Source organism: Protopterus annectens, chromosome 7.part0, assembly GCF_019279795.1.
Source record: "Protopterus annectens isolate FY-2018-M chromosome 7.part0, PAN1.0, whole genome shotgun sequence".
Lineage (NCBI taxonomy): Eukaryota > Metazoa > Chordata > Ceratodontiformes > Protopteridae > Protopterus > Protopterus annectens.
This window is the reverse complement of record NC_056739.1, coordinates 1,569,482,759-1,569,501,769: the sequence shown is the minus strand read 5'-3', so window position 1 is coordinate 1,569,501,769 and position 19,011 is coordinate 1,569,482,759. Positions and strand designations below refer to the sequence as shown.

Below are 19,011 nucleotides of genomic sequence, written 5' to 3'. Positions count from 1 at the left end.
TTTTCTCTATCCTTTCTATCTATATGGCCATTTTTTTATGGCAGGGGTATTTACTTTTTACTGGTGGTGTTCCACACCATATACTAGCTTCCTATTTGGGGGGCTCTTGACATCTGGGGCAAGAAAATTCATGTAATGGCGTCAGCTGCCTGTTTTATACCCCTGACGACCTGACGTCATGGAAGGAGTGACAGCTTCTGACGCAGAAATCCCAAGACTCTGGTATTCGGGCCGACTGATGGCTACCTGCAGGCAGATAACCCAAGTGTGATGACTGCAACAGTGAATACACTCAAACATTTACATTTATGGTAAGTGTACACAACTGTACTTTTTTTGTGTTCATCATTCTAAATTATTTCAATGTCTTTCTTCCTCACTTTCTTCAAAGTATCTCTTACTGTTTTTAATTCTTCTATAGCATCTGAATTACAGCTTGGATTTTTCCTTGACTACAGTGTTTCTACTAACTGCTCAAAGAGTTGAATATTCCTTTCTCCCAGCCTTGTGTCACCAGTGCTGTATCTGATTTACAAGAATCATGTTGCACCTCCTTAGTGTCCAGATTTTTACTACAGTAAGCTCTCAGTTAACCAGCACCCATGGAGATTGGTAGATGCCAGATAACTGTAGATTCTGTTTGCTTGAGAGTTACTATTAAAAATAGGCCTGACTAATACTGTACCCTGTACTATTTGTTTGGTTTGACTTGTTCTTAGGTTGGGGAGAGAGGGAATTTATTCATATCTTCTTTTTTAAAATTCTAAAACTCTAAAAACATAAGGCATGTTTCTGCGGGGGAGGGGGGACAAAGTGCAACACATGAAATTTGTACTGTATTTCTTCAAATTTTTTTTTCCTGGTTGCTTGAGTTAACTGAGAGTTTACTGTATATTAAATGGAGATAGTAATTGTATGAAAAACATGTAGTGAGTTCAGCCTGATTGGGTGAATTATCAGACTGTGTGCATTTTTCTAAGACGTATATACAAGCTTAAGTGATTTTCCCAATAGTTTGTAACATAAAAGTTCTCATTAACAGTTATTTCTTGTGAAGTGAGGGCTTGTGTTTTTGCATAAGCTTCTACCATGCTAGGCCTGTTATGTGTGTTAGAAATAATCCTCCTTAAGGAATTTGCACAGTAGCAACAGGAACTGTCGATACGATCATACTAAGAAAATAACTGCCCACAGCTGTTACAACAGCATGAAAAGCCTCTTTCCAAGAGATCTCCTAAACAAAATGTATCAGTTTCTTCCATTTATAACTATAAAGTGATTAAACACAGTTAAAAGTGAACTGTCTATCGCGCTTATCACATAAAGACACGTGAAGATAATTAAAATAAATTGACTTCAGTAGCACTGTATTTGCATAAATGAGAGTAGTCAACTCCTAATGGTTTCTTGAGTTGTAACTTATTTTTTCATTCTGACTGCTGGTTGACATTCATGGTCAGTTACAGTTACTCAAACTGTAAAACTGAGAGGTATACAGCTGGCATTAGTAGAGAAGACACAGGAAGATGGCATTTTCCATTTGATTAAAGCCTGGCTTTTCATTAAGCTGTGGGGAAATCAAGACTGTTTCAGTGAATTAGTACTATTTAAAGCAGCAGAATGGCTTTGTGTTTCTACGTACTTTTGAAGGAACAGATTTGCTGTCACATCTAGACAGATTGAAGTGTTAGTAATGTCTGCTGTCCATTTTTTTTCTTGCTATATAATTATATGTATTATTAAGGGTATCTACTAAAACCATAGCAAAGCATGTATAGTTGTGAGTGTGTAATACTGAGTAATACAACTCTGACATTCACTACTTATGTTGAGTATCAGTAGACTGCTAAATTAATATTAATGTTTACTGTTTTATTACTATTCCTTAGGTGTTCTAATAGCCTGTTACTTCGTCTTTGCAACAAGAATGAGTGCGGATCAAGCAATCATGTTTGTTCGATCAAAAAGGCCTGGAGCTGTTCAGACCAGGGGACAGCTGTTGTGTATTAGAGAGTTTGCTCAGTTTTTAGTTCCACTACGAAATGTGTTTGCCATTTGTGAACCCAAAGCTCATGCTGTTACTTTATCTCAGTACTTAATTCGCCAGAGACATTTACTGCATGGCTATGAAGCTCGTCAACTTAAGCATATACCAAAGCTCATCTATTTGGTTTGCAAATTGCTGTTGGACATTACTGAAGATAGAAAAGTGGTAGAAGAGAAAGACCTTGAAAATCCAGTGCTCTGTGTTGAAATTGAAAAAAATGTATTTCAGTTAGGTATTATGAAGGTGGATAGCGAACTAGAAATTAAAGATGATGTTGGTGAAACATTGACTGAAACAGTGACCATAGAATCTTTTATTCCCAATGACTGTAAACTGGTTAGTGAAGAGGAATTTGACCCTCTTTGGAAAAGGCGCAATGCTGAATGCCTTAAACCTCTAACACACTTAACCAAAAGACTAAGTTATAGTGACTCAGACCTTAGAAAAGCAGAGTGCCTTGTAGATCACGGAAGAACTCCTCTAACAGGTCCTGCACATGTCCCATGTTCCAGTGACCTTAAGCAACATAGTTTATCACAAACTACTGTGAAACCATCTTCTTTCCTTACAGAGGTTGTTGACTACTCTTTGCCATCTCATAGCAAACAAGATAATACTACAATAAATACACCACCCAGTGTTTGGAATTTCTCAGCATGCACCAGCATAGAGGAGCAAAACGACGGATTTCCTCTCTTCTATAGAAGAAAGCTCCCAGAACAAAACATTTCCAGAAGAAGCTTCCCATCAGTAACATCACCTACAGATAGATGGGAGGAAAGGGACTATAATATTACTGAAAAAAGTTTACAGATACAAAGAAAAAACATAGATACTGAGGAATGTGGAAGCTGCACAGAAGCAAGTAAGCATGCATCTACAGTTCAGGGCATAAATAACATTTCTTTGCAGGGAAGTAAGCCAATACCACCTTTAATTATAGTGCCAGAAGAATGTAAGGAGTCCAGCATAAGAGAAGAGGACAATAGAGAAAGTAAAACTACATTTGAAGACATTTCATCAGTTACTTTACAGTCTGAACTGAATCTTGAATCAAGAAGGTTATTAGCAGCTAAAGCCCTTACAACTTCTGTACAGTTTGCTGAACAAGATGTTAAAGATAAAGTCTTAAACTGGCAGGTATGTGAATAATGACAGAACATGGAATTGCACGGTATATTTAACTAATGTCAAACTTTAGTTCTATTATTTATCAATTTCAATAAAGAATAACATTTTAATCACTTGGCCTTAGAAATTACATCACAAGAGAAATTCCTCTAATCTGATTTTGTCTTTTCCATCCGTTCCTCAATGTATGGGTCTTGGATCCGTGTCAGTCAGTAACTACCTTTTTACTCTGGAGGGAACACTGACTCTTCTTGGCTCCATTATCTGTCTTAGAAGCTCTGTTCACAACTAGAGCATGGACCTAGGTCCCGCTAAGACTTTTGCTTCCTTCCCAAACTGCAAGAAGAAAAAACTTGTCCTGGAGGCTTTGGTCTTCAAGACAGCTTCTTTCTTGTTTCAGCCACTGATGGGTGAGTCTGCTGTGGCCCTCAGTTATTCCACAAACCAGTCATCTACTTTGCTCGGTCCCTCTGTTGTTAATCTTTGAGATGCTACTATGGACCAGACGTCAGGCATGTCCTCTGTATGTATAATTGCCTTTTCCAGGGAAGGGAAAACCACCCTTGCAGGCTTCAGAAAAGGTATAGGGGGTTGCTTCTTTGCTAACATACACTGAGGAGCCACTTTTGTGTTTTGGGTGGGTGGGGAAGTCTTCTAGAAAATGAAAGCATAATTCCAGGCATTTTTCTTATCTAGAGTAAGTAACTGGCTGGGTTTGAAAGAAGGCTTATTGAGAGCAGTGCAGCCCTTGAGTGATGATCATCTTCCCCATAAGAGGAAAAAAAAATAATTTCTTCCTGTCAGAATCTGATTCCCAGTCTGAGGGACTGCAGTTCAATTGGGACAGTGTATCTTATATTCCCTCACTATAGGGTGAGGATTCTGATTCTGAAGAAAGCCTTTCATCAGATTCTCCTCCTGAGGAATAGTTCATTTCAAATACTGTTGTCAATGTGAGGGTCTTTTTTCAGTGGGACAAACGGATATGTCTGAGTCTCAACAAAGACGTAATCTATTAAAGGTTTATTTTCCTCAACCTACACCTATTCCTCCTGTTTTGCCAGCCTTAGAGGATGTCTGTTTGGCAGCTCTCACTTTTCCTGACTGTCATCCATCTGCTCCTAAAGGTCTGATAAGTTTTATAAAAGTGCTTTAGTCCCATACATTTCTTTTCCTAACCCCAAGGCAGATCCTGGAGTAATTTCCTTGTCAAAGTCAACTTGTTCCCATCTTTTTTTCAGCTGCTAACCTTACCCCTTCAGAAAACTGGGAAAGAGTTTGGATAAATTTGGTAAAAAAAGTTTAATCTGATGTCTTTTTCATTCTTCCTCAATGTATGATTTTAGATCCGACCCTCGGCTCCAACTTGGCCACATTTTCCAGACTTCAGATCCAGTTCTCGAGCTCCTCCCTTTACTCATAATGCTCTATTCCATCTCCATTACTGCCAGTGAATTTGCCACCATCACAAACAGATGCAGGTTCCACTCTCGAGTTCATTGGAGATATTTTGGGAGTTATTTAATTTTGGGTTTAACTTTAAACTTATCTTTGATTGGTTGAGCTGTCCTTCCTCAAAGTTTTTCATTGGTCATTAAGATTTGCACATTCTTTTTCCTACTGTTCCATTAGTAATTATTGATTACCATTGTTGGTATTCTGCTTATCCCTTTTGCTACAGAGTATTTTTTTAGATTACCATTGCTGGTTATTTAAACCCCTTTTTTCATTTCTTGCTTGTCTGACATGTCGGACAAACCAACAGGCTTTAAGAAGTCCACTTCATGTGGACATAACATCCCAAATTCAGATGCCCACAAGGAGTGTGTGTACTGTCCTGGGCCGGCCACCTGGACACTTCTTGTAAAATCTACTCCACCTTTAACCCAAGAGTTCTGGCAGATAGAAGTATTAAGCTTATTCTAAAAGGACTTCTCCCTTCTACATCTTCTTCAAGAGCTCAAACCCCCTCCTAGATTAGTAAGTCTGCTCATCTGGAACACAGGAAATTCCCCCTGACAAAGTCCCCCAAGTCTTCATTGGAGCCTCTTTTAAAAACTAGAAAAACTTCAAATCTGACACTGTCAGATCCGAAGACTTGAAAATCAGATTGTAAGCCATCAGATCCTAAGGCTTTGGCTCCTTTGGTCATTATTATAAGTCCTACTGTATTGCCATTGGATCCGAAGTTGGGTACTTGCTATAGGAGTGCCACTCCAGAATTTACCATTAAACCAGTTTCACCTACCTTGCCTTCTCAGTTGCTTTAGATGCCAAAGAAGCATTCAAGGTCCCCATCCACTACTTTCTCTAGGTCCTCCAGGAGCTAATTGGAAATGGTTGTGGACAAGATGATGTGATAATTTCTCAGAGCTCATATTCAGATTGATGTCTTACCAGCTCCATCCTCTATCAGATCCGTGAGTATGCCTGCCACTCAAAAAATTCTTATCTCTTTCTCTGATCTCTCCAGTGGCTTCGGAGTCCCTGGATCAAAAATCCTGGAGAGATCCAGTGTTGGATCTGAGGAAGGCTTCTTCCTCCACTCCGACTATATCCTTGACTAGTTCTGATCTGATACCTTCAGATCAGAATGGTCTCAGAGCCAAAGTGTTAGTGTTGGATCAGAGGGGATAAGGTCGGCTCAGATTTTGTCGGATCCATCCCTTCCCCTCAGAGCCTCAGACCTGGACTGTAGGGATCCAGTTCCACCCCCAAGGCACTGATCCAAGGGTAGTCTAGACCTACTTTCATTGGGAGCTTTGGCTCCAGCTTTCAAGGTGGTGGAATGGGCTTTTTCTCTCCAAAGAGAACTGCCTTTTCATGTTTTGGATCCTACCCTTTTTCTCTTATCGGTTCCATGCACTGAGTTAATCAGGCCTATTCCACAGAATCAGCTTAACTCCAGTAAGTCTCCAACCAGTTCCAGTGGAGGAATTCCCCTTTTCTTCTGATGCCTCACCTAAACATCCCACTGAAGAGGTGAACCAGAAGTAAACGTGCAAAAGGAGACACCTTGACTCCCCCATGGAGTCTCTCATGGAGTATACCGATTTTGATGAAGGAGAGGAGTCCCCCAGGTCATTACCAGATGACATCTCCTTTGGAGATATTTTAGAGATCCTAAAACAAAAAGGTGGTTTGTCTTTCCAAAACCCCTCACCAGAAGAATCAGTATTTTTAGAGGCTTTTGGTTCTGGCCCATCTACGTCTTGGGTTCGAGGCTTTTGGTTTTGGCCCATCTACGTCTTTGGTTACCTCCCCTGGCAGATGAACTTATTGATTTGCTTTCCTTTTGGCTTGGAAGGAACTGGATACCATCAAACCCATTCCCAAAAGACCCGATAAATGTTTAACCTCGCCAGCAGATAGACCCCACTGGAGCAAAGGAGTCTCTGTCAGTGCTATGGTGGTGGAGGCAGCCTCCAGGAAAGAGCTAGCAGAACAGATCTCTTCTGTCCATCTGCCAAACAGGGAGTCTATAGCGTTGGACAGATGTTCATCGTATTTCACTGTTGCAGTCATTACACTTGGATTATCCTGCTGGCAGGCTACCCACAGTCGGCCTGAATTCCAAAGTCCTGGTCCAGAGTCGGTTGCTGTTGCCTCTTTCCTGACGTCAGTGCACCGGGGTATAAAAGATGCAAAAGACGCCATTTTCTTCAGTCTTTCTTGCCGCGTGGTGCCCGAAGCAAAAGCAGTTCGCAAGTGCCGGTCGGCCAACTCCTGAGATTTTCGAAATCGAATTTCAGATCCGAAGTCTTCAATAAAGTTAAGTACCCCGTTGGGGAAACTTTTTTCTTGCTCCAGACTGATGTCAGAAAAAGTTAACAATTGTATTTCTTGTGCGAAGCAAATACCTCATATGGATTTTCACTTTTACAGTATTCCTTGCCTAGGCCCTGACCACAACGTTGCTAGTTGTCGGTTTTGTGCTAGATTTAACTAACGCACTATTAAGCGTCTGTACGATTTTGCTTTTCATTATTTTGGCAGAAGGTTTAACTGCATAATGCCGTCGGAACAACCGACGACCAGAATTCATAAAAAACGCAAGGATAAAGACAACGACAAGCATCCGAGGTCCAAAACCGACGACGAAGCCTCTTCTAGGCCATTCGCCGGTTCGCCGGTGATCATTGAGGCGCTTTCGCAGCCCCTGACTCCCGCTACCTCAGAGCCACAGGCCGCCTCCGACTCCCACGTGGAGACAGCTAGGCCTCTGGATACTCAAGGTATTGCCCCTTCGGAAATTAATCCCTCAGATGGGTCCGGAGCCGCTGAGCAGGCATCGGCTTCTGACTGTGTCTTCAGACCTACACAACTTTATATAAAGCCTACTTCAGCATCCAAGACAAAGTCTAAAACAGTTTTAAAGACAAGGAAACCAATACAGCATTCTCCAGGACAGACTTCTATGCCTAAGAAACAGATGCTCAGAATGGCCGAAGACCTAATTACTTTGACCAGGGGTTCCCATCCCCCTCCTGATAAGAGGCCTAGGCAAGACACTGAATATGATTCCTCTGATCAGGTTTCCATTTCCTCTGATTCCTCTTCTGATCAGGGATATTCTTTTCCTCCCTATGAGGATTCTGATGCTGAAGATTCTATTCCTTCAGCTTCTCTTCCTGAGGACTATTCATTTGGGGAAACCCTGCATACCATGAGGGAGCATTTCCATTGGGAGAGCCAGGATTATTCCGATTCTAAGAAAAGACTTAAGAGACTTTCTTTTACTTCCTCAGCACAGACCTCTTGCAATTCCCCCTGTTCTAGACATGGTAGATGATGTTTTTTCAGAGTCCAGCCTGTCTCCAGACTCTTTACTTCCTGCCCCTGTTAAGCTGGACAGATACTACAGGGTCCCAGACTCCCATAAATTTCTTTACAAAAACCCTGCTGCTGACCCAGAAACTATCTCACAGGGTCCCAAAGGAGTCAAGGCTGCTTCTGACAAAAACCCTGTCCCCTTAGATAGAGATTCTAGGGCTTTGGACAGATGGGGGAAAAAAGTTTACACTTCTGCTACCTTGGCTGTAAGGGCTTTAAATTGTCAATTTCATATGCTCAAATATCAGCAATACTTAATGTCTGTGTTAAAACAAAAAATGTTGACAAATTCTGAATGTTCTGAGAACAAAGATTTGCAGGATTTATTGCATGCAGCTGAACAAGTGGGAAAACATACTTTGCAATGTGGCTATGATTCACTGGAGGCCTCGTGCAGGGCCGCTGTTAGAGGTTCTGTTATTAGAAGGCATGCTTGGTTAAAGGAACAGAATCTGCCTGATCATGTTAAAGCAAAATTATTGGATGCTCCATTACAGCATGATACTTTGTTTGGTGTTAAGGCAGAAGAGGTGTTGAAGAAAATGGAGGATAAGGCAAAATCTATGCAGACAGTAAAGGATTTCTTACAGGTACAGCCACCCAGATTTAGCAGGAACTGGCCCTCTAAGAACTGGCCCTTTCCAGTGTCAGACAGACCACAAAGAGGCAGATTCAGATGCCCTAGAGGCAGCCAACAGCCACAGGGCTCATACAGGCCCAAACAATGGGGTGCTTCTACCTCCAAAAGCAGAGAAGACAAATCACAGCCTTATAGAAAACAGTCCCAATGACTTCCCTCTGCCAATGCCAAGCACTTACTTTTTGGCAGCACCCTTAGCTGGAAAGCTAGTACTTTTTTCACAAAACTGGCACAAGATCACCCAGGACAAATGGGTCTTAAATATAGTCTCTCAGGGCTACAGGTTCCACTTTCACACCCTTCCAAAGGCAAAAGGTATGCCAGACCTGCCATGCAGTCAATGGCAAGAGACACAAAAACAAGTTTCATCTCTCATGGACATGGGGGCTATTCAGCCAGTGCCACAACAAGAGCAGGGACAAGGCTTTTACTCAAGATTTTTCTTAGTACCAAGAACGGACAAAGCCTGGAGACCAATTCTGAACCTGTCTATTGTAAATACTTTTCTGGACGTCCCAAAATTCAAAATGTTGACTCTACAGCAGCTTCTGCCCATGCTGAACAAGAAGGCTTGGCTTGTAACTTTGGACCTCAAAGAGGCATACCTGCATGTCCCAATCAGACAATCTTGCAGAAGATACCTCAGATTCATAGCTGGCCCAATGCACTACCAATTCTCTCCACTGCCCTTTGGCTTATCTACTGCGCCCAGGGTCTTCACAAAATGCCTGGCACCAGTAATTGCATTTTGCAGACAAAGAGGAATTCAAATATATCCCTACTTGGACGACTGCCTTATTCAAGCAAAAACAAAGATATTCTACTACAGCATCTGGCGTTTGTAAAAAGATTACTAATTTGCCTAGGGTACACAGTAAACGAAAAGAAATCAAAACTAGTGCCCTCTCAAGAGATAATATTCCTGGGTGCAAGCTTAAATACAACTGCCCAGATGGCTTATCTCACGCCAGACAAACAAAGGCATCTGACTTTTTACTTCAAAGACATGGCAACAAAGACCCAGTTATCTGCAAGAACAATTCTGCAGGCTCTTGGCTACATGGAATTCTGCATTCTACTAATTCCATATGCAAGACTGCATATGAGGAAACTACAGTGGTATCTAAAAAGTGTTTGGACTCAACATTGCCACAGCCTGGAAACAGTAATTAGCCTCATTCCTTGCCTGCAGCAGGAATTTCAATGGTGGGCACAGGCCTGTCACCACAACAAGGGACAGCCATTCACCTTACCCACTGCCAGGCAGACACTAACAACAGATGCATCAGATTATGCCTGAGGAGCCCACATGGCAGGAAAATGTATTCAGGGCACATGGCCCGCAAGCCAAATGCATCTTCATATCAATCAAAAAGAGATGCTAGCTGTACAAAATGCCCTGACAGCCTTCAAGGACCTACTTCATCCAGGACAACTACTGATAAAGACGGTCACTACTACAGTCATGTGGTACATAAACAAGCAAGGGGGCACACATTCCTACCCCCTCTGCAGGCAAGCCAAGATTTTGTGAAACACAGCATTGACTTATCAAGTATATTTGTAAGCACAATTCCTGCTAGGAAAGATAAATACTTTGGCAGACGAACTAAGCAGAAACCTCATGGATCCTCATGAATGGAAACTAGATCCACAAATTTTCATCATGATAACAGGGAAATGGGGATGCCCAGACATAGATCTATTCGCCTCCCCTCACAACTACCAGCTACAGAGATTCTGCACTTGGACTTATCACAAGCAAGCATGGAAAGTGGACGCCCTTTCATTCATCTGGAAAGCCCTTACAATATATGCCTTCCCTCATCTGCCTCTCCTCTCCAAGGTACTCCTAAAGGTCAGACAAGAAAAGACAGAAATGATACTGATTGCCCCAGACTGGCCACGCCAGCACTGGTACCCAATCCTAAAGAGCTTGCCTCAAGGCCCAGCCTGGACATTGCCTCTAATACCTCATTTGCTGACCCAACAGAACAATCAGATCCTGCACAGCCAACTCAGAACCCTAAATCTAGCTGCATGGCGGATAATGTAATCATTCAGAACACACCTCTCTCTAAAGCAGTTATGGATGTTATTTTGGAGGTCCAGCACCAGAAAATCTTATGCAGAAAAATGGAAGAGATTCTGTGCTTGGAACCAAGCGCAGGGAATTGACTCGCTTGTACCAAATATTCCTCAGATTTTGCAATACCTAACTGAGATGCTGGACAAAGGCCTATCCTTCTCATCAATTAAGATCCATGCCTCTGCCATTTCAGCTCATTACAATACGGACCCACCTATTTTTTCTCATCCACTGCTAAGACACTTTCTCAGAGGGGCCAAAAACATAAGACCTCCAAGGAGAGCTCCAATACCTGCATGGGACCTCAATTTTGTCTTGGAAAAACTCACACTGCCTCCTTTTGAGCCAGCCAATACAGCAGAGATAAAATACTTGTCATGGAAAACCGCTTTTCTCCTAGCAATAACTTCAGCAAGAAGAGTCTCAGAGTTACATGGCTGTGGAACCTTTTATTATTTTCCATCAGGACAGGGTTTCTCTAAGGACAAACCCGACATTTATGCCTAAGGTAGTGTCCAGCGTGACTCTTAACCAAACCATACATTTGCCTACCTTTTATCCAAACCCACAGAATAAGGGGGAGAGACTTCTGCATACTTTGGACATACACAGACAGCTACGCTTTTACTTGGACAAAACTAAAGCCTTAAGAAAGACTGAGCAACTCTTAGTGGCATATGCTGCAGGTTCACAAGGAAAAGCCATTTCAAAGCAGACTATTTCAAAATGGATAGGCCACTGCATTCGTTTCTGCTATTCACAACATGGCAAATCAGTGCCCAAGGGCATTAGGCCACATTCTGCCAGAGCAGCAGCCACTTCAGCAGCCTTCCTCAGAGGAGTACCAACCAAGGACATTTTGAAGGCTGCCACATGGACTTCAGTGCACACTTTTACAAAGCACTGCCATTTACCTCTCTACTCTAAATCCAGAGCAGGCTTTGCCACTGCAGTTCTGCAGGGCCTCATAGCCACTCCAAACTCTTATTTAGGCCCAGCCACCCAACCTCAGCTTTGGGATTCAACCCAAGTGTAATGACTGCAACAGTGAAACATGATGAACATAGTACAGTTGTGTACCTACCATAAATGTAGATGTTCGAGTGTATTCATTGTTGCAGTCCAGGTTACCCTCCCACCATCCCCCTTTCTCTTTGCTGGGACTTATCTGTACCTCTCTATTCTATACAACCTATGTGGTGTATTTGCTTGTAGATGAAGGTTATGTGCATTTTTTTTATGATCATAATTTTTACAGCCTACCCTTTTGGGGGCACCTGACATCTGGGGCAAGAAAAACTGAAGAAAATGGCGTCGGCTGCATCTTTTATACCGCTGGCGCACTGACGTCAGGGAAGAGGCGACCGCAACCGACGCCGGACCAGGACTTTGGAATTCAGGCCGACTGCGGGTAGCCTGCCAGCAGGATAACCCAAGTGTAATGACTGCAACAGTGAATATACTCGAACATCTACATTTATGGTAGGTACACAGCTGTACTATTTGGAAAGTGAGTCTGTCTCAGCAGCCTTTGCCCAGAGGTCACTAAACTACCTGGCACTTTCAAGGCTTCAGGGAGATTTGACCAAAGAGCTTTCAAATACTTTCTCAGAGTCCATGTCCACTGAGGAATTCAAAAGAACATCATCACAACTGGCTGCTCTATTATCCATATCAAACACTTCAATGAGGTTCATCTGTCACACAGCTGCTAGACAAAAGAGTCATCCAAAAAGTCCAGTCAGACCAAGTATGATTCGGCACTTATTTACTCTTCTTTTTAGTGCCAAAGAAAACAGGGGACCTCAGACCTATTTTGGATCTAAGTGGTTTGAATCAGTACATAAAGAAAGCAAAGTTCCAAATGGTCATGATTCAGTCCATCCTACCCTTTCTTCACAAGGACAGTTGGATGTGCTCCATAGATCTTCAGGATGCTACTTTCAAGTCAAAATAGGCAGGTGCTCCAGAAGACATTTACACTTTCATCAGGGAGCCAGTCATTACCAAGTCAGTGCCCTGCCCTTTGGACTCACCACAGCCCCCAGGGTGTTTACCAAATGCATGGCACTAGTTGTAGCTCATTTGAGACTGAAAGGATTCCAGGTGTTTTCATATTTAGATAACTAGCTCCTCACCACCCCCTCCAAACATCTACTTCTACATGCCAGGGACTATTTGCTCCAGATTTGCAAATCATTGGGTATAACAATAAATCATGCCAAGTCAAACCTGAAACAGGTATAGAGCCCTGTAGTTCATTGGTTCAATTCTAGATACAACAACACAAGTAGCACATCTACCTCCTTGATGTATTTCAGTTATCAGATGCTAGGGTCATCTTCTTCTTGCCCCTCCATCTCCTCTGGCATGGTTAGTACTTCAAGTACTAGGTTCCATAACAGCAGCCATAGTACTACTTTCTTTTTTGGGCATTTCTTTATGCAGGTTCTCCAAAGGACTGTAGCTGTACAGTGGATCATTCTGTATCAACACCTAGCCTTTCCAGTGAAGCTAACCTAAGTTTGCAAATAATACGTTCACTGATGGTTATAATCAGATGATCTTCATCTAGGCAGACCTTTTGTTCTACCAACCCTGATGGACACCGTGACCATGGATGCTTCTCAACATGGGGGGGGGGGGGCATTTCTTGGGAAGAACGGTCCAAGACATGTGGTCCCCCCCCCCAAGAGACCAAGTTGCATATCAGTGTCCTAGAGATGAGAGCAGTCCTGTTAACACCACAAGCATTTCAAGATGCTTTCCCGTTGGGGACTTTTGCAGTTCAGTTCAACAACATGTCTATAGTCTGGTACATCAACAAAGAAGGAGGAACTCAATCTTATCTCCTTTTCAGAGAGACCATGAGAGTATGAGAATAGGCGATCTCATCAGACCGCTTTCTAATTGTGATGCACATTCCAGGGAAAATCAGCGTGCTAATGGACAAACTAAGCAGATCCATTCTGATGCCTCAAAAGTGGTCTCTCATTCAGTCTGTGGTGGATATAATCTTCCAGCATTGGGGCCATCCTTGCTGAGATCTGTTCGCCACTCCCCTCAACAAGTGCAGCACGTACTTGACTGTTATTCCCTCTCAAGGGGAGTCACTGAGAGATGCTCTAGTACATGCTTGACCCTCGGGTCTCCTTTATCCTTACCCTCCTCTTCCTTTGATCCCAGAATTTTTACAGAAAGCAAGTCTGCCGAAGAGCTCAGTAATCCGTATTGCCCCTTTCTGACCTCGGCAAGTTTGGTTCCCCTTCCTATGGTCTCACCTTCTTTATCCTCCATGGTTGCTGGAGCCATCTCCAGATCTCCTCTATCACCCATCAGAGATCCAACAACCCAGCATACAAGCCCTCAAGCTAACCACATGGTTTCTCCACTTCCAGGCTGACTCCCCCTGTATGTGACATTATTTTGGCTTTTCAGAAAGAATCTACCAAAACAGTATACAAAAGCAAATGGAAAAGATTTGCCCTTTGGGCTTTGAATAAGGATATTGACCCTTTTTCTGTGATTTTTCAAGTTTTTGACGACTCTTTTTGAAGGAGGAAATAGTTTCTCTACAGTTAAATTTCAACTGGCAGCAATTTCTAATTTTCACATGGGGAACAAACATGTTTCCCTGGCTTCATCTAAATTATGCAAAGCCTTCCTGAAAGATATTTTTCTTCTAAGACCTCCGATAAAGGATCTTTCACCACCTTGGGATCTGAGAGTTGTGCTACAAGGTCTAACATAGAAACCCTTTGAACCTTCGGCTAAATCTGATTTGAAATTCCTGTCATGGAAGACAGTTTTCTTAGTAGCCATTACTTCTGCAAAGAGAATATCTGAACTCAAGGCTCTGTCTTCAAAAAATTCTTACATCATTTTTCATAAGGATAGGGTTTCCCTATGGCCTAACCCTTCCTTTTTACCGAAAGTGGCTTCTGAATATAACATTAATCAATCCATTCACTTGCCAGTTCTCTTTCCAAGTTTTTCGAATAAAGGAGAGTATGTGCTGCATATCCTTGATGTGCACAGACAACTACATTTTATCTTCACAGGACAAAACAAATTAGAACATCACATCAACTCTTTGTTTCTTTTTCACCAAAAAGTTTGGGTTGTCCAGTCTCTGAAGTCACTATTGCCAAATGGATTACAGACTGTATTTCTTGGATTTATTTTCAATAAGTCATGACCTTATCTAAACTTCCCAAGGCTCATTCAACCAGATCCATGGCTACATCATCTGTTTTTTGGTCAAGAAAATCTATTGGCAATGTTTGTGCTGCAGCTACATGGTCCAATGCTCATACCTTTGTTACTCATTACAAATTGGATATTATTTCTAGAAACAGAGCTGCCTTTGATTCGGCGGCACTTGAGAATATCATTCCATAAGGGCCACCCAAGATCAATGTAGCTGGGGACTCTGTCTCATACAATGAGGAAGAATAAAAAGGACAACATCAGATTTTAAAGTTATTTACTTACAAGGCATCTGTGTTGTCCATTTTCATTTATCCTCAGTTTCCCTCCCATTCATCCCCCATCCATTTATCTGGAGAGACCTGTTGGACTATATTGGGAACCTACAGTTTTGGGTTTGAGCCCTGCCTTTTCTATCAAGCTATACATGTCTCTGTTTTAACTATAGGGATATATAGCAACAAACTCGATCTGAAGTAATGGGGGGGTGATAGGGCATTATGGATAGAGGGAGGAGTTCAAGAGCTGGATCTGAAGTCTGGAATATGTGGCCAAGTTGGATCCGAAGTTCAGATCCAAACCCATACATTGAGGAAGAATAAAAATGAACAACACAGATGCCTAGTTATGGTAAATACATAACTTTTAATTCTGCAACATTGGACTAAAGAATTGTAAATCATCAGGCACGTATTGAAGTTCTTACTGGCTTCTTGCGATAATTTAAGGAATTTAATTACAGATCTCCCTTCTTTCAGATACTAAAACCTCTGTGTTTGTTAGTTTCTGCTGTCTCGGGTAGTCAAACATAGTTTGAAATGTGTTTATAACACTGCTGAGGTTGTCTCCTTGGTTGCTGCCACTGGCTGTGTTTTGAGAAGTATTGCTTGGTTACAGTCTCAAAATAAATTTGCCAAAAGATGTTAAAAGTATCATTTTAAATGCTCTTCTGGATAAAGAAGTGTTCTTTGGTCCTTCCTCTGCAGAAGTCATTCAGGGTTTTGATGGAAGGGGAAAGTTAATAAAGGGAGATGCCCTGGTTGTTCAACTTCCCTTTACAAAATATAATAACATTGTTGCTACCAGTTCAGGGTTGTCTTTCAAAAAGCAGAATAATTGTGCACAGCAAGGTTCAGGCAAGTAAAAAAAAACAGTGAGTGGCAGGGAACATCGTAGAAGAAAGGAGAGCCCCTCCCAAAACAAGAGACAACCCCAAAAATGTGATTGGCCATATGAATCCTTTGGAGGTTCTCCTTCCCACCCTTGGTGACCCCATAAGTCTAGCCTGGTGTTTTGGTCTTCATTATCCTTTGTGGTTGTTGATAATTTCAGGCATTTGGGTGTTAAGAATCATTCTAAACAGTTACAGCTGTCAGTAGGACTCCCTTCCTCAGCTTCAAGGGATTCTTCCACATCGTCCCTGTTATATTGGCCTGTGCCCTACTGTTTTGAATTAGATGCTGTCGCAGAGGTAATTAAAGTGTTCCCCCAGATCAAATAGAGAAAGTACTTATATTCAAGAATGTTTTTCTGCTGCCAAAGAAAGAAGGATCATGGAGACCTGTCATAGACCTTGCTTTTATAAACCTGTACATCATAGTGCCCAAGTTCAAAATCCTTTCTCTACAGTCTTTTTTACCCCTCATTCCTCATTTAAGTTTTCTGGAAACTTTGGATTTAAAAGATGCTCACCGCCATATTCCAGTCAACAACAATTTCAGACACTTTTTGCATTTCTCCATGTCTAGTTTGCATTTTCAGTTTTTTATTTTCCCCTTTGAGTTGTCTATAGCCTCAAGAGTCTTTAAAAAGTGTCTGCTCCTGTAATAGCTCTTTGTGGGTTGCAGAGAATTCACATTTTCCTTTAAGTTGCCTTATTTTGCTGATTCTTTCAAAGCTTATCAGGAATCCCTTGCTTAGGTAGAAAAGTTATTTCTTGGCTTGGGATTTCAGGTGAACAGAGAAATAATTTCTTATTCCTTTTCACAAGATAATGTTTCCAGAGTATTTTGTAGATATACACTTGAGTTTGCCTCCTTCCTCAAGACAAAATGGAGTGTTAACAGGGAACAGTGTTTGGCATTTTTATACTTGACACTGGTGTCTGCCAGAGAATATTTTAGAATTCCCAATTTGATGGTCTCAACTTTTCTTATGATTCCCTTGGCCAGATTCCACATGCAAAATATTTAATGGTTTGTCAAGTCATTTTTGAGCACATCACCAGCACTCTGTCATTTCAGATTCCAGCACTGGACTTTGTAAAAAGGGGGAGTTAGATTGGTGGTTGCATAATTTCTCTCTACCCAGGTCTTGCCTTCTCCCTGCCAGCCCCCACTCAGTCTGTAACTACAGATGCTTTGGACTTTTGCTTTGAGAGCTGTTTTCAAGGGAGTGAAAGTGCAGGATCTATGGAACAAACAAGACAAGTTAAAACACAGACAGTTCATGGAAATGATGGCTGTAATAAATGTTCTCAAGTATGTGAACCATATGTGGACTCCAAGCCCTCTGCTGTTAATCACAGACAACATCAGTGTGATGTGGTACATTAACAAGCCTGGGATCTAGCATCTCAGTTGATTGTGTCCATCCAGGCTACATACATTCCATCAGAGCAAAACAATGTGGCAGACAAGCTGAGCAGGACCAGGACAGACCTTCACAAATGGAAGTTGCAGCAGGGAGTCTTCAGGAACTGATCCATCTGTGGGGAATTCCTCAAGTAGATCTGCATGTTTGCAGTCAGAGCAACTAAAGAAGTCTGCTGCAGGACTCCTTGCAAGCTACCCTGGAAGACAGATGCCTTTGTGTCCCCCTTCAGATGGCCAATGGTTATTACCACAAGCTTCCTCACAGAATGAATGTACTCACACATGATAGGAGGAATTTGATACTCCCCATTGTTCAACATCTTCAGTTGACTGCCTGGATGATAGAATTTTAATGCCTTTTAGACACTTATTTTGAGGACATGCAGCAGGTATTAATGGAAGCAACAAATTGACGCTAGAAAATCATGTATAGGCAAATGGAAAATATTTTCTAGTTGGTGCCAGTCCAAGAACCAGGATCCTTATAAGACTCAGACTGCTTGTGAGTCTTTATTGTATTTGTGGGCCATTATACTTTGTTTTTTTTTCTTATTCGTTTATCAAGATTCATCTTGTCAGCCATTTCTGCTCGTCTACCCCTGGATTCCCCCTTTTCTACAGAATCTTTTGTGAAATAACAGGTGTTACATATCTCCCCACTTAATAGACAAGTGGCTCCAGCTTAGGACTTTGATTTTGTTTTAGAAAAACGTACACTGTTTCCTTTTGAACCTGCTGACATGGCTGATTTGAAGTTCTTATCTTGGAAAACATTACTTATTGTTCTGACTTCTGCAAAAAGAGCACCTGAGTTACAGGCTGTCATTGTGAGTCATCACCACCTCATATTTCTCAAAGATAGGGTAACTTTGAAAACAAATCCTTGTTTTATGCCTAAGTACATTTTAGAATTTACACCAAGCCAGGGTATTAATCTCTGTGTTTTCTTTCCAGAACCAAAAAATGGAGAGAGAGAATTTGTCACACTGTGGATGCCCACAGGAAACTCGGGTATTTGGTCATCTGTGTGGTCCTTTACAAAGCAGTATAAACTATATTCCTTCTCAGGTCTGGGACAGGTTTTGCTACAACCATTCTTCAGGTGCTCCTGGACCCTCATCCTTTCTTCTCCAAGCTAATCTATACTGTGGTAATCTACTTGTATAATTACTGCTACTGCAGTAGTGATCCATGTGGTAAACATGCAGTGCAATGTAAAAATATTTGCCCCCTCTTTGATTTCTTATTTTTTGCATGTTTGTCATACTTAAATGTTTCAGATCATCCAACAAATTTAAATATTAGACAAAGATAATCCAAGTAAACACAAAATGCAGTTTTTAAGTGATGATTTTATTTATTAAGCGAAAAAAAAACTGTCCAAACCTACATGACCCTGTGTGACACAGTAATTGCCCCCCTTATTAAATCATGACATAACTGTGGTTAATCACATTTTTGGGAAAGC

The 19,011-nt window shown here is 41.7% G+C and overlaps 1 protein-coding gene across 6 annotated transcripts in view; it reads left to right on the top strand.

Moving 5' to 3' along the window:
• PTPDC1 (protein tyrosine phosphatase domain containing 1) overlaps nucleotides 1-19,011 on the top strand; it is a 1,141,579-nt gene that overhangs the window by 840,381 nt on the left and 282,187 nt on the right. For all 6 annotated transcript variants that reach the window (XM_044078123.1, XM_044078118.1, XM_044078120.1 and 3 more), the window contains one exon: nucleotides 1,890-3,187. In XM_044078123.1, coding sequence (XP_043934058.1) covers nucleotides 1,890-3,187 — 1,298 coding nt within the window. The remainder of the gene's footprint in view (nucleotides 1-1,889; nucleotides 3,188-19,011) is intronic.